This window comes from Ictidomys tridecemlineatus, chromosome 11 (genome assembly GCF_052094955.1).
Source record: "Ictidomys tridecemlineatus isolate mIctTri1 chromosome 11, mIctTri1.hap1, whole genome shotgun sequence".
Taxonomy (NCBI): domain Eukaryota; kingdom Metazoa; phylum Chordata; class Mammalia; order Rodentia; family Sciuridae; genus Ictidomys; species Ictidomys tridecemlineatus.
In genome coordinates, this window is record NC_135487.1 from 126,858,786 (window position 1) to 126,875,170 (window position 16,385).

The window sequence follows — 16,385 nt, forward strand, 5'->3', positions numbered from 1 at the left end:
AAGGGGTAGGGATATGGATATAGCTCAATAGTAAAGCGCCTCTGGGGTTCAAACCCCAGTTCTCACACACACACACACACACACACACACACACACACAAAGACCCTGGTCCTTGATGTCATTCATTCATTCAAAATACATGTATCGAATTATTGAATATTGACTATGCCCCCGGAAACTTTCCTTCATGAGTCACGCATTAGGAGATAAACTTAGGATGCCTGATGCCTGATTGCTCTTGATTTTCCTAGGGTGTACCTAGGCAAAATCACCTATTCAGCTAAGCCAGAACTTTGTCCTTTGCAAACTGGAAAATTTAATAATGTCCGTTGGCTCACAGTTTATTCTGAAGACCAAACTATCTAAGATGATGTAAATGAAAGCATTTTAAAAATGAAGAGTATTATATAGATCTAAATAATTTGCTGTAATTTGAATCCAAATCGACATTTGTTTGTTTTGTCCTGCTGGTCCCAGCCCCCCCACCGCTTACTGGGGATGGAATCCAGGGACGCTCTACCACTGAGCTACATTCCCAGCCTTTTTATTTCTTATTTTGATACAGGGTCTCGCCAAATTGCCATGCTGGCTTCGAACTTGCGACCCTCCTGCCTCAACCTCCCTGTGTTGAGGTGTGTGTTATTGCGCCCCAATTGGCCTTAGTTTTATTTAGGAATCTGGACCCCCTTCCCCCCAGGAATTGTATCCAAGGGGCTCTTTACCACCCTCAGCCCTATTTTATATTTTATTTATTTTACTGAGTTGCTTAGAGCCTCGCTTTTGCAGAGGCTGGCTTTGAACTCGCGATTCTCCTGCTTCACCAGTCGCTGGGATTACAGACTGGCGCGGCGCCGGCAGGAACTAATAATCTAGATCCCTCTTTCTGAAATTTTAGGTCTTGGTTTCTTCCTATGTCCCGGAAGTTTCGTAGGGATGTAGGGATGTTTTGAATCTCAATCCCCAGTTTTGAGCAAGATAGTTTCATCGATAGAAAAAGCGAAGTCATGCCTTTAATTTTTTTTGCCAGTAACCGACGTACTAGCGCTGGCTTCATTCGACCCTGAAGAGGATGGCGCCTAGCATGTTGCGCATGCTCCTTGACTTTCTTAGTCGCCGCCCACCGCGACTCGGGGGCGCGCACGTCAGTCGCTGCCGTTGCCTGACTTCCGCTGGTGCAGGAGCTGAGTTTCCGCGGGATTAGGTCGGTTTGTCAGGGTACTGGGTAGTGCGCGGTGGGGCGGGAAGAGGCAGGTGGGGTCCTTGGCGCCTGTGAATAGGGTGTCCAGAATGAGGGGCGTCGGGTGGGTAGGTGGGCGCCGAGTGCGGGACGGGAGTTAGGGGCAAGACGTTGTCTGGTTGGTATTGTGGACTTGGCCAGCGCTTGGCGCCGAGGCGAATAGCGCATTTTGGACCTCTTTTTGAAAAGCTTTCCCTGGAGGAGGCCGCGCCTCGGCTGCCTCTGGACTGGCATTCATTCATCCTGCGGTCGGACTCAGGCTCCCGAGGGAGTGGACTCTTGAGCTACTGCAGTGTGTGAGGTGCTTGGAGCCGACCCCTGCACGCTCCTGACTGAATAGTAGCAGCGTTTGCTTTTTCTAATTTCTTCCCTTTCTCTTCTGGCCCTCAGTAACTCATCTGTAAATGAAGGAGTCGTGTAGGTTACTCCCACGCCACTCCTTACTTCCTCACCACCCTCCCTCACAGGGACCAGACATCTTCCCATTATTGAAGTTTGTCAAGATAAGAACATTGGCTGATTTGGGCCTTTCCACCGATGTTCTAAAGAAACGGAATTAGGGAGGTTTAATACTAATCTTACAGGTCAAACTCTCAGAGGTAGTCCAGGCTTCCAGGCTTTCCCTATTAGGTGGGCATTCAGACTTGGGTTGAATATTGTCATTGATGGAGAACCCTCTGTTAACTCAAGGCAGCTTATTCTGTCTTGGGCCTACTTATGAGAGTAAAGTATTCCTGGATTGAACAATGCTGTTAGTTTTCACATAATGCTTAATCCAAGTGCTGCGCAGTCGTTCAAGCCCTCTTTCATTCATTCACTTACTCAGGAAACCATATATTGAGTATTTCCAATATCCAAATACTACTGGATACTAGGGATGCTAGGTGAAGGAGTCATTTTTCTCAAGAAGCTCATAGTTTTGGAGGAAGAAGACAGAAAAGTAAAGATATAATTACAAAGGTAGTAAATACTATAAAAGCAGTTTGCAAATAGATGCTCTAAGGATATAAAGGAAGGTGTGCTGCATTTAGGCTAGTTATTGTCCTTACAATATGATAACTAGAATTGAAGCCAAGAGTCCAGAGTAACAATGGAGAGAACAGTAGAAATCTCTTCCTTGTTCCAACAGAAATTTTGTGTTAATATAACTAAGCACACTTTGCTTTTGCTTTTGGATTGTTTCTGTTAAGGATATACTTGTTTATGAATACATAAGAAGCAAACATTTATTAATCTTTCTTAACAGCTAATGATGTGGGTGCACTTTTTATTTTTTTTAATAGCTGGAGAGACTAAACTTTAGGTTAATTTATTGATGCAAGATTACAAAGCTGGAGTGAAATTAACTTGAGAAACAAATCCAGTTAGAGTATATATTTGCTTTCAGCATCATACTGTTCTACCTTCTTGATGATAGTAACAATAATAACACATGTATTAATCACCACCATTTAATTTTTTTAAAAAAATATTATGCTACCATTTAATATTTGTAACAATTCAGGTGAGAATAATTTTTTGAACTTTTTTTTTTTTTTAACAGTTGAGAAAAAAGAAGTTTACAGAGTTTTAATCATTTGGCCAAGGTAACATACTAATCAGTTGTAAAGTTGGAATTTGAACTCAGGCACTCTAATCATTGTTTCTCTTCTTCTACCTAATGGAATACTGTGCATTTTGTGTAAAGAATTGTAATTGTGATTGGATGTGAATAAAATGAAAAGATAATTGATAAAATGTTATTATCATTAATTAATATGAAGTTGATAAGAACTTTTTTATCCTTTTAGGATGGAATAAAAGTGGGACTTTTAAAATGATGCCGTGTAAGAAGAGAAGAACTACAGCAACAGAATCTCCACAGCATAAGGGCAACCCAGAGGAAGACAACTTAGATGTAGAGTCAGCTGTTAAACCAGAATCTAACCAGACTAAAGACTTGGGGTCTGTGTCAATATCCTGGGGTCCAAATCATGGCAGAGCAGTTGGCCTCGAAGTTCAATCTTTGCAGGATGCAGGAAATCAGCTTGGTGTGGAGGATTCATCTTTAAGTTCTAGGACACTCATCCAGGACACAAATTTGCCAATTTTGGAAGCTGTTGATGTGGCTATCTCTCAGGAAATCACCCTACCTTCCTTGGTGTCTTCCCATCCCCTTAATATATCCATTGGTAAAGGAAAACTCCAGGCCAGTGCCTCAAAGAGAGGGAAAAAAACTGTCCTCAGGCCTGGGTCAGTTACCCAAGAAGACAGAAGTGATCATTCTATCATAAAGGAGCCTTTTACAGGACAGCCTAGTGAAGAAGTCAAGGAAGAAGAAGGTAAGATGTGTAAGGTCTCTAGGTTATATTTTCCTTGTTAATATAGGTTGAGTATCCCCAATCCGAAAATTGGAAATGTTCTGAAATTTGAAACTTTTGGAGTGCTGGCATGATGCTAACAAGTGGAAAATTCTAAGCTAACCTCATGTGAGGCATTGTGGTTAAAATGCAGGTGCACTAGAAATATTGTATAAAATTACCTTCAGGCTATACTAAAAAGGTGCATATGAAAACTGAATGAATTTTTTGTTTAGATTGGATCCTGTCATCAAGATAGATAACACATTATGTGCATTATATTCTGAGATCCTCCAAAATAAAAAAAATCCAAAAAGCTTCTGAATTCATGCATTTTGGATAAGGATTACTCAGCCTCTGTATTACTCTGTCATTGCTTTCTCTGTAGTGCCTTTACAGACACTGTTTCTGAAAGGGCTTACTAATTTGCTATGGAATGGGAGCCATGGAGCTTATTGTCAGCAGTGATCTATATGAATAGAGACTTCCTTTTCCCTTTTTATTCTTTTGATCTGTGTCCTTATCTCTTTACTTTCTCTCATGCTTTATTCTGCATGTCTGTAGAGGCAAACTGTGAATAATAGTCTTGTGATTAGATGGATGTCCACAAAGTGAGATTTGTGGGAAAAAGGCAACAGTGTAAGGGACTTAAAAGAGAGACTACTGTTAGAGATGTTGGGAGAAACTCAGTGGAGACAAGAAACTCTTAGGTCTTGAAGGCTGAGCTGCATTTGACAGAATGGTGACAGGGGCACCCAGGCCAAGAATAGTTCGTGCAAAGGTAGAAGAGGATGGGAACATAGTTGCTTGGAAAAAGTGGTAGGAGCTGTCTTCAGAGTGGTAGATTGTGCTTAGGTTGTCAAAGGTGTTGTTTTTTGTACTAAGGTGTTTGAACTTTTCTAGAAAGTAGGAAATAACTGTTTAATGGATAAGCAGAACACATGTATGCTTTAGAAAAGAAATCAACTCTTTTAATTATTTATTTTCAATATGTTTTATGCTTTTTTTTTAATACCTTTATTTTATTTATTTTTGTGTGGTGCTGAGGATCGAACCCAGGGCCTCACATGTTCTAGGCAAGCGCTCTACCACTGAGCCACAACCCCAGCCCCTATGCTGATTTTTTTTTTTTTTTTTTTTTTTTTGTGGTGCTGGGGATTGAACCAGGGCCTTGTACATGGGAGGCAAGCACTCTCCCATTTGAGCTATACTTCTCAGCCCCTTATGCTGTGTTCTTTTTTATTGCATTTTAAGTCGGCCCCCTTGGTCTTATTTTGTCCTTCTGGTGACTTTTTTCATAGTAAACATACTGTGTTAGTACTGATACTGTGTTTGTACAGCAAAATTTTGTGTTTCTGACTCTACTGTGTTTGAAAATTGATCAAGTAGATGAATTATCTGAAGCACATTGTCAAAGATGGAAGATCTTTGGGAAAAGTACCTTCCTATAGAATCAGCCCTTGTCAAGGCTGTGTCCCTCCGCCCCCCCCAGTTTTGATACTGGGAATTGAAGTGGCTCTATTGTTATAACCACATTCAGAGTAATTTGTATTGGCATATTGATTCTGGAGCACTATATTTCATTTGGAAGGAGAGGAGCAGCAGATTGAACACTACCTTGGTTTGAGGAGAAGTTACAGTAAAAATTCTAGGAGGACTGGGAGCAGTGGCGGCACATCTGTAATCACAGCTGTTTAGAAGACTGAGGCAGGAGGATGGCAAATGCAAGGTTACCCTGAGCAATTCAAATTCCCCACCCCCCCATACTGGGATTTAACCTAGGGACACTTTCCCACTGAGCTACATCCCTAGCTCTTTTTAAATCTTGGTTTGAAACAGAATCTCACTAAGTTGTTTAGGGCCTTGCTAAGTTGCTGAGCTGCCTTTGAACTTGTTGTCATCCTGTTTCAGCCTGGTATTACAGGCATATGCTACCTGGCTTTTTTTTTTTTTTTTTTGTACTGGGGCTTTAACCCAGGGGCATGGACCACTAAGCTCCATCCCCTAGGTCTTTAAATTTTTTACCTTGTGACATGGTCTCACTAAATTGCTGAGGTGGGCTTTGAACTTGTAACCGAATTTGCAATCCTCCTGTCTAACTTCCCGAGTTGCTCATTGCTCATGTGTGCCACTGTGCCTGGCTCACCCTCAGCAACTTAGCAAGAAAGAGAGGGGAGGGGAAAAAAAAAACAACAATGTCAAAGGCTGGAGGAAAGTTTAAAATTTAGTGGTAGGAATTGGGAGTGCACTCAGGGGTAGAATACCTGCCTAGAGTAAGGCCCTGGGTTTGATCCCCAGTGTTGCAAAAATAAATAAGTAGCAAAAGAGAGATAAGGACCTTCAAAAATAGATACAGAAGAGTTTTTTGGAAAGAGAATGTCATATTGGGGTTAAAGAGGTAGGGAAGAAAGCACTAATGATACTTTTTGCAATAGGAGAATGGGAATTTGCTAGAGGAAGCAGGAATATTATTGAATTTTCTTCAAGGTAGGTCACTTGAAGACAGGAGGAGCTAGAGGATAATATAAGATTAAAATGCTAGAGAAGGAATTGATAAATAACTAGGGATTCAAAGTTTGGTACCCAGGCATTTAATCACTGAGCCACATCCCCAGCCCTTTTTATTTATTTTTTTGAGACAGATCTTGCTAAATTGCTTAGGGCCTCGCTAAGTTGCTGAGGATGGCTTTGAACTTTCAATCTCCTCCCAGCCTCCTAAGCTGCTGGGGTTACAGGTATGTAAAACTATGCCCAGGGCTGGGGATGTGGCTCAAGCAGCAGGGCGTTCGCCTGGCATGTGCAGAGTACTGGTTTCGATCCTCAGCACCACATAAAAAAATAAAGATGTTGTGTCCACCAAAAACTAAAAAAAATATATAAAAACAAAAACAAAACAAAACTATGCCCAGCTAGAGATTTTTTTTTTAAATGGTTATTTTAGGGCTGGGGATGTGGCTCAAGTGGTAATGCGCTTGCCTGGCATGCTTAGGGCGCTGGGTTAGATCCTCAGCACCACATACAAATAGAAAAAGATGTTGTGTCCACCGAAAACTGAAAAATAAATATTAAAAATCTCTCTCTCTTTAAAAAAAAAAAGGTTATTTTATAGATATCCAAATGTAGATAAATTAAAAAAAAATTTGTTTAGGATTATCTGAAATATTGCTCTACTTCATTAAGTTGGGTAACCAAATTGATCCAGGGCCAGCCTAGGCAACATAGTGAGAACACCCACCCCCCAAATTAAAAAAACTAAAAAGAAAAAAGAAAAGAAAAAAATATATACATGTTGCATTTTGGAAGTATTGAAAATTTTGAAAAAAAGTATCACCCATAATCTTACATTTCTACTGAAGTGTTAGTGCATATTCTTATATTTGTTTTTCTTTTTTGTTTTTGATGATACAGGTGATTGAACCCAGGGGCACTCTACCACTAAGTTATACTCCTAGCCCTTTTTTATTTTTATTATTGTTTTTTATTTTGAGCCAGGTTCTTGCTAAGTTGCTGAGGTTGGCCTTGAATTTGCTATCCCTCTGTTTTAGCCTCTTGAATGTCTGTAATTATAGATGGGCTTGGTTTGCTTTCTTCCAAGTAACATTTTAGTTTTCTGATATGAAAGCAGCTCATCATATTTATTGTAGAAAAAGTGAACAAAATGTAGAAAAGACATCTGCACGATTTTGAAGTATTGTCATTTTGTTACAAGTTGCACATAGTTAAAGCAAGTTTCTAGACTGCAGGTATGAGTGGTGAAAACCACCCCCCCACACACCTTTTTTTTTTTTTTTTTTAAGACAGGAAAATGTTGCCTTGGCTGGCCTTGATTTCCTAGGCTCAAGTGGTCCCCCTGCTTCAGCTTCCACAGTTAGCTGGTACTATAGGCATTGAATCTCCATAGCTGACTAAATCTTGTTATTGTTTAAAAAAATTTTTTTGTGGCACTAATGGTTGAACTCAGGTCCTTACACATGCTGGGCAGGTACTGTATCATTGGGCTACATTCCCAGCCCCTAAATCTCTCTCTCTCTCTTTATTTTTTTCATGATGCTGGGGATTGAACTCAGGGACACTCTACTGCTGAGCTACTTCCCCTTTTTTGTTTTTTATTTTGAGTTTTGCTAAGTTGCCCAGGTTGGTATTGAATGGGATCCTCCAGCTTCAGACTTAAACCTTTTTCTTTCTCTCTTTTTTTAAAAAAATTTTAATTTGGGGGCTGGGGATGTGGCTCAAGCGGTAGCGCACTTGCCTGGCATGCGTGCGGCCCGGGTTCGATCCTCAGCACCACATACAAATGAAGATGTTGTGTCCGCTGAGAACTAAGAAAAAATAAATAAATATTAAAAAAAAAATTCTCTCTCTCTCTCTCTGTCTCCCTCTCTCTCTCACTCTCTCTTTAAAAAAAAAATTTTAATTTGTTATATATGATGCAGAATGCGTTACAATTCATATTATACATATAGAGCACAGTTTTTGATATCTCTGATTGTACACAAAGTAGAGTCACATCCTTCATGTCTTCATATATGTACTGAGGATAATGATGACCATTGCATTCCACCATCTTTACTTCCCCTATGCTTCTCCCCTACCTCTCCCTCCCCTTTTCCCCTTTGCCCTATCTAGAGTTCATTTAATCCTCCCACCCCCACCCCCTTAAACCTTTCTCTTTAATGGGCTTATTATAATAGAATTTTACTTATTCCCTTATGTATTTTTGTTTTTAATTTTTTTAATGCTGGGGATTGAACCCATGGCCTTGCACATGGTAAGCATGTGCTCTACTACTGACTGCACCCCCAGCCTTACTTGTTCTTTTTAAATTTATTTATGTACACTTAATTTATTCCTTCCTTTTTTTTCTTCCTTTTTTTTTTTTTTCTTTTTGTTTTTCTTTCCTTTTTCTCCTTGTGGTACTGGAAATTGAATCCAGGCTTTGCTTATGCTAAGTAAGTGCTCACCACTAAGCTCTATTTCTAATCCCTACTCTATTTTCTTTCATTTCATTTTAATTTGTTCTAATTAGTTATATATGACAGTAGAATTCATTTTGACACATCATACATAGAGTATAACTTCTCATTCTTTAAAATTTTTTTTTTTTTTTTTTTTTTAGTTGGACACGATACCTTTATTCTTTATTTTATTTATTTATTTTTATGTGGTGCTGAGGATTGAGCTCAGTGCTTCGCACATGCTAGGTGAGCGCTCTACCACTGAGCCACAACCCCAGCCCATAACTTCTTATTCTTCTTGTTGTACATGGTGTGGTGTTACATTGGTTGTATAATCATCTGTGCACAAAAGGTAATAATGTCTGATTCATTCTACTACCTTCCTACTCTCTTACCTCCTTACTTCCCTTTACTTCCTTCTGTCTAATCCAAAGTACCTCTATTCTTCCCTAGTCTTCCCTTATTGTGAATTAACACCTGCTTTTTTTAAAATTTGTTTTTAGTTGTAGATGGACACAATAACTTTTATGTGGTGCTGAGGATGGAACCCAGTGCCTTACATGTACTAGGCAAATACCCTACCACTGAGCCATAACCTCAGCCCTGTACTCTATTTTCTACTTATCCCTTTTTTTTCTTTACCTCTTAGAAGTGATTAGTATAGTCAGATTTCACCTTGATTTGTACAGTTCTCAGCTAATGATTTTTGTGTTATCAATTTACAATTATCAGGCTATTATTAAACAATTTATCAATGCTCTGTTTATTATTTTTTCTTCTGTCTCTCTCATACTACTTGGCTTCTCTTTCTGAAATCTTTAAGTACCTAACATTTAAAAAGTCAAGAAAGGGTGGGGATGTTAGAGTTTTTAAGCAAATGAATTAAATCGAAAACCAATGTGATGGAGTCTAAGGGAAAGAGGTTGCAGAGAAAAGGAATACTAATATAGATACATGAAAAATGATCTTGTGGTGCAGCTGACAAAATGTTTTTAGGGACTGTTTAGAGTAGTCCAAATATGTTGTTATTGGGCTGGGGATGTGGCTCAAGTGGTAGTGCGCTCGCCTGGCATGCATGCGGCCCAGGTTCAATCCTCAGCACCGCATACAAACAAAGATGTTGTGTCCGCCGAAAACTAAAAAAAAAAAAAAAAAAAAATTAAAAAATTAAAACAAACAAACAAAAAAACAAATATGTTGTTATTAGCTTTTTGTCAGTGGGACAACATACCTGAAAAAACAACTTTTTTTTTTTTTCCTTAATCAGTGATTTAACTCAGGGGCATTCAACCACTAAATGACATCTCCAGCCTATTTTTTATTTTATTTAGAAACAAGGTCTCACTGAATTGCTTAGCACCTTGCTGTTGCTGAGGCTGACTTTGAACTTATGATGCTCCTGTCTCAGCCTCCCAAGCCACTGGGATGTGGGAGTGGAAGAAGTTCTGTGTACCAAAGTAAACTTCTGTTTTTTTTTTTTCTTTTTTTTTTCAATAGTGCTAGGGATTGAACTCAGGTCTCCTGCATGCTATACCAGTGCTTAAAGTTCTCTATTTTGAAGGGTAATGCTTGCATAATTTGAAGTTTTTGGTATGTTTATTTAAAAAATTGTTTGCCTCAGTTTAGTTTTTAAAATGTAGACATCATTCATTCTAAAAATTATTAAAGATTATTGATTAAGCTATGCCATGATATGGATTGAGATTCCCAGTTTGGCTGAGAAGAACTTTTTATGGATTGATGTACAATCCTTGTTAAAGTGAAAGCCTTGGGGGCTGGGGCTGGGGCTGTACCTCAGTGACAGAGCACTTGCCTAGCATTTGTGAGGCACTGGGTTTGATCTTTAGTACCACATAAAAACAAACAAGTAAATAAAGGCATTCTGTCCATCTACAACTACAAAAAAAAAAAAAAAGGAATTTCTTAGCCTTTTGATCCTGTGAAGTAATTATGGGCTCCAGAAGTTTAAAAAATGACATAGTGACATTGATAGAATTCAGGACTGATTCTTGCTTTTTTTTTTTTGGTACACAAATTCAGGACTGATTCTTGCTTTTTTTTTTTTGGTACTGGGGATTGAACCCAGGCACATTTAAGCACTGAGCCACATCCCCAGCTCTTTTTAAAATATTTTATTTAGAGGCAATATCTCATGGAATTGCTTAGGGCTTTGCAAAGTTGCTGAGTGCTGAGGTTGACTTTGAACTTGTAATCCTCCTGCCTCACCCTCCTGAGCTGCTGGGATTATAGATATGCGCCACCATGCCTGGCTCTTGATTCGCTTTCTATATTGCATGAAGGTTTCTTTCCCTTTTTAAAGCTACCCGTGCCTCCCTTCCATCCCCAAGAAGAGTTAAGGTGAGAAAGTTGTCTAATGAACTGTAGAACTATGTAATTTATGGTGATATTTATAATGTTCTGTAACATTGGTTAATAGTCAAGACATTTTATATGTATATCATTTATAGTTGATAAATTTGGTTGTTTGATTTGGATAGTTAGTGTCCCCCAAAAGCTCATTTGTAAGACAATGCAAGAACATTCAGAGGTAAAATGATTAAGTTGTGAAAGTCATAACCTAGTCAGTGATCCACTGATTTGAATTAACTGCAGTAACGGTAGGCAGGTAAGCTGGAGGAGGCATGTTACTGGGGGCTTGCCTTTGAGTTTCCTATTTTTGTTACTGGTGAGCAGAGATATCTCTCTCCCTCTCTCCCCCCCTCCCTCTCCTTGTTGCCATGTTCTGGGGGGCTTTCCTCTGACATACCTGTTTGCCATGATGTTCTGCCTCACCTTGGGCACAGAGCTATGGAGTTGGCCTTCTGTAGATTGAGATCTCTAAAACCATAAACCCCAAATAAACTTCTGTATGTTGTTTTTTTTTTTTTTTTTGGTACTGGGGCACTCCACCACTGAGCCACATCCCCAGCCCTATTTTTGTACTTTATTGAGAGACAGGATCTCACTGAGTTGCTTAGTGCCCTACTTTTGCTGAGGCTGGCTTTGAACTTTCAATCCTCCTGCCTCAGCCTCCTGAGCTGCTGGGATTACAGGTATGCACCACTGTACCCAGCCAGCCCTTTATGTTGTTTTTGTCAGAACTTTTGGTCATAGTGATGAAAAAGCTGACTAAATCAGTAGTGTTAAGGGTTATCTATAAAAAATTTCCTTTGTTATCAGAACCCCTTTCCCAAATAAGAATCTGATTTTTCTTTTCTTCTTTTATTTTTGGTACTTGGGATTGAACCCAGGGGTGCTTAACTACTGAGCCTCATACCCAGACCTTTTTGTAGTTAATTTAGAGACAGGGTCTCATTTATTTGCTTAGGGCCTTGCTAAGTTGCTGAGGCTGGCTTTGGACTTGAGCTGCTATGATTCCAGGTGTGTGCCACTACACCTAGCTCCTTTTTATATTTTTATTTAGAAACAGATTCTTGCTAAGTTGCTTAGGGCCTTGTTAAGTTGCTCAGGCTGGCTTTGAACTCAAAATCCCCCTGCCTCAACTTCCCAAGCTGTTGGGATTACAGGCATGTGCCAGCATGCAGACTTGAATCTGATTTTTCTATAGGAAATATTATAAAGCTCAAAGCATCTTAGAACTGGAAGGATCTTTGCAATTATCTAGTTCAACTCCCTGGTATTACAGATGGGTCATTTGTGTCTGAACCTCGATTTCAGTGTTTTTCTTAGGTTCTTGCCTCTCAGAGAGGGGGAATACTTGTATGTATAGTAAACTTCATTCATGAAGTTGTTTAACAGAAAAGACTATAACAAGATGCTGATTTTTTACAACAGAGTATGATTGAGAATGGGCAAAGTATGGAGCAATGTTTGTGATTCTTCTAGGGAAACCTCAGATGCATTCTGGAGGGGAGATTCCTTTACCGCCCTCAGGCAGCCAATCTGCAAAACCAGGAGTCCAGCCTAGGAAACCATCCCAGCCAGATGTTTGTGCCTCTTCTCAAGAAAAGTCACTCAGGATTCTGGCTTACCAAGCTGAGGAAGAGATAGAGGATGGTGGACTCTTTATCCCAATGGGTAGGCTTTCTTTTTCTTTTCAACAAACTATTGAAGTATAATATGTAGAAAACTGCACATATTCTAAGATATCCTGAGTTTCTTTCTTGAGTTCAGAAGTCCATTTTATTCTCTTTCAGTTTCACCCCCACCTAATGGATAACTACTGTCCTGACTTCCAGTAGCATATATTGGTTCATCTGTTTTCTTTTGTATGAATAGAATCACATGTACATGCTTTTTGTGATTGCCTCTTTTTTCTTTTCTTTTTTTTTTTTTGTCTCGGGGGACTGGGGATTGAACTCAGGGGCATTCAACCACTGAGCCACATCCCCAGCCCTATTTTGTATTTTATTTAGACACAGGGTCTCATTGAGTTGCTTAGTGCCTCCCCGTTGCTGAGGCTGGTTTGAACTCTCAATCTGCCTGCCTCAGCTTCCTGAGCCACTGGGATTATAAGCATGTACCGAATAGGATTTGATTGCCTTTTTTCCACTCAACATTGGTGCAGAATGCTGTTTTATATTGTTTATTTTCATTGTCATTTAATGTTCTGTTGTTTGAATATTCTTTGTTTTCTTTATCCATCCAACTCTTGATGAGCATTTTGATAGTTTCTGGTTGTATGATGCGCTCAAAGGTGTTGCTGTGAATATGCTACCAGGATTTTTTTTGTGTGTGTGTGAACCTGCTCACTTTTTTTTTTTTTTAAAGAGAGAGTGAAAGAGGAGAGAGAGAGAGAGAATTTTTAATATTTATTTTCTAGTTCTCGGCGGACACAACATCTTTGTTGGTATGTGGTGCTGAGGATCGAACCTGGGCCGCACGCATGCCAGGCGAGCGCGCTACCGCTTGAGCCACATCCCCAGCCCGAATTTTATTATTATTTTAAATTCTATTATAAACTTTCTTTGTAATTCATTTAAATTGTATCTTGCGTTTTTGTTTTACTTTTATTTGGATTGTGCATTTTGGTGGAAATCGTAAAGCAGTGCAACTCAAAAGTGTGGTCTGAGGACTTGTATTAATCTGTATACTCTTACAGGTTTGATACAAAATAGCTAATGACAGCTGGGCAGAGTTGTGTCTACCTCTGATCCTAGGAATTTGGGAGACTGAGGCAGGAGGATCCCAAGTTGAAGGCCAGCCTTAGCAACTTTGCCAGAGCCTCAGCAACTTTAGCGAGACCTTTCTCAAAATATAAAGGGAAAAGGGCTGGGGACATAGCTCAGTGATTAAAGGTCTGTGGGTTTAATTCCCAGTGCTGAAACTGGGTTTTTTGCTGTTATGATTATGGCATGCAGGACCCATTTGTGTTAACAGCTGTCCCAGCTCCAGAGCAGGCCATGCCTGCTTGTGTTATAGTTCAGCAGTGGCTCTTCCTGAGATTCCTTTCTGTGTTCTTGGCTCATGAACTTGAAGAATGAAATTCAGGGGCAATGGAGTGTGAGTGTGAAAAGAGAAGAAACAGAGCTCTTGCCAAGTGAGAGGAGTTCAGAGAGTAGGCGGAAAAGCCAAATATTACAGAGCTGGGGGCTTCCAGGAAACTGAGGCAGCATGAAGGGCTTCTTTCAAATCCTGAAGTGATCAATTCAGAAGGATTTTAGACATGTTCCCCCAGTAACATGAGTTTATTTCAAGGTATGATAAAAGAAAAGGGGGCCACTCTCTAGGGAGAGTGTGGTTCTTCTCAGAGGGAAAGAGGGAGTGTGAGCCCTTCCTGCTCTCTAATTTTATTGGGAATTCCAGGAAAGCTTCCGGAGTTCCGCCCAAGTCCACCTTCTGACTTTTGACTGACAATCTAGGAGCTTGCATGTACCACCTCTGAGAATGGATGGTGTCGTACTCATAGGATAGGAGTTTTTAAAGAAATTGAGTCACCCTGTTTTTGCCTCAGTTTCCTGCTCCCTTAATTGGGGCTTCCTTTTTTTTAATATATATTTTTAGTTGTAAATGGATACAATACCTTTACCTTATTATTTATTTTTTTAATGTGGTGCTGAGGATCGAACCCAGTACCTTACACGTAACATGCTAGGCAAGCGCTTTACCACTGAGCCAAACCCCAGCTCAATTTTAGGGCTCCCTTTGAATAGCCTCATCAAATTTTGTGAAGGTCTTTTTTTTTTTTTTTTTTAAAGAGAAAGAGAGAGAGAATATTTTAATATTTATTTTTTAGTTTTCGGCGGACACAACATCTTTGTATGTGGTACTGAGGATTGAACCCGGGCCCACGCATGCCAGGCAAGCATGCCACTTGAGCCACATCCCCAGCCCCAATATCTTTATTTTATTTTTATGTGTTGTGAAGGTCTTGATGTTTGGTTGTCAGGGTGATTTGGGAGTTGTGACATAGTTTCAGTGATAAGGTAGGATTCTTAAGACTGGGGGAAGTTTTAACGTACCAAGCCCCCAGTATAAGGCTCTGTATGGCTTTCAGTGGTCTTTGCATGCTAATTCATTCGTGGCTGATGGCCTCCCAACAGTACCCATCCCCCCCAAGAAAAAAAGCAACCCCCAAAAACTAAGGGCAACTAAGAATAAAATTTAGAAAAAATGTAAAATATTTTAACAATGGCTACATTTTTATTTTGTAAAAATGTAAGTCTGCACTGAATTCGTACAAAGCAAAACTGGTTCTTTGCAATAAATAGTTTGAATAACAGTGTTTTAAAGGACAGTTTGATTCTTTTTTGGGGGGGAGGGGGGTGTTACTGGTGATTGAATTCAAGGGCACTTGACCACTGAGCCACATCTTCTAGCACAGCACTATTTTGTATTTTATTTAGAGACAGGGTCTCACTAAATTGCTTTGGGCCTTGTTTTTGCTTTTGAGGCTACCTTTGAATTATGATCCTCCTGCCTCATTCTCCCAAGCACTGGAATTACAGGCGTGCGCCACCCCACCTGGCTCATTTTGATTCTTTATCAGTTATTTATACAAAGTTTTATGAATTTTAGCTGCTTCTAAAACGTTCCCTTTTTGGCCTTTATTCCTATGAATTTTGTATATCTAATTTTTATAAAGAAGATTTGATTCCTCTGAGTCATTTTTAGTTAACATCAAATTTTATTGTTTACAGCATCATTTCATAGTTTTAATTTATATATTTTTTCAAAAATTTTTTTTAAATATTCATTTTTTTAGTTGCAATTGGACACAATACTTTTATTTTATTTATTTTTATGTGGAGGTACTAAGGATCAAATCCAGGTCCCTGAATGTGCTAGGTGAGCACTCTACTGCTGAGCCACAACCTCAGCCCCTCAAATTTTTATTTTTTGGATCAGTTTTACTGTTAACCATGTGACTTAACAACAGGATAGGATATGAGTGTAAAGCTGAATCAAAACTTCCTCCCTGGCCAGAAGTCCTTTTCTTACTCTGCAACTACCACGTCATTGTTACATTGCTGGTGAAATGAGGGAAAGGTGGATGGCAGAAACCAAGAACCAGCTAGGTTGGTCTATATGAGAAAAGATGTAAGAGAGAAGTGGGGACAGAGAGGAGATCTGAGTGGTGAAGAGAGAGAAGCTTTGGAATTTATGGAGAAAAGGAGTAATGAGGTGAGAACAGAGACTTTGGCGAAAGTAGTGTAAACCAAGGTTTATAGGAAGTTTTACTACGTGTTATGCCATGCAATTCGCCCTTTGCTGCTTCCTTAAATGATCACTAGTAAAGAGTTTTATTACTTTGGGGGTACTTTTTGAAATTTCCCCCTTAAAATCAATATTAGGATAATTTCCACTCTTTATTTACTTGGTTTTTTTTCTTCCCCATTGCTTAAAAAGATTATTAAAAAGTTATATTGGTTTGATTGGTGTTTTATGTTAATC

The 16,385-nt window shown here is 39.4% G+C and overlaps 1 protein-coding gene across 8 annotated transcripts in view; it reads left to right on the forward strand.

The window, feature by feature from the left end:
• Gon4l (gon-4 like) overlaps nucleotides 1-16,385 on the forward strand; it is a 76,843-nt gene that overhangs the window by 2,675 nt on the left and 57,783 nt on the right. For 4 of the 8 annotated variants that reach the window (XM_078027419.1, XM_040287682.2, XM_013361164.4 and 1 more), the window contains exons 2-3: nucleotides 3,028-3,558; nucleotides 12,378-12,569. In XM_078027419.1, coding sequence (XP_077883545.1) covers nucleotides 3,054-3,558; nucleotides 12,378-12,569 — 697 coding nt within the window. In that variant the 5' untranslated portion in view covers nucleotides 3,028-3,053. Of the gene's footprint in view, nucleotides 1-1,027; nucleotides 1,202-1,520; nucleotides 1,539-2,780; nucleotides 2,824-3,027; nucleotides 3,559-12,377; nucleotides 12,570-16,385 lie in introns of those variants that run through there. The other 4 variants (XM_040287685.2, XM_078027418.1, XM_040287684.2 and 1 more) reach the window with 4 other exon arrangements.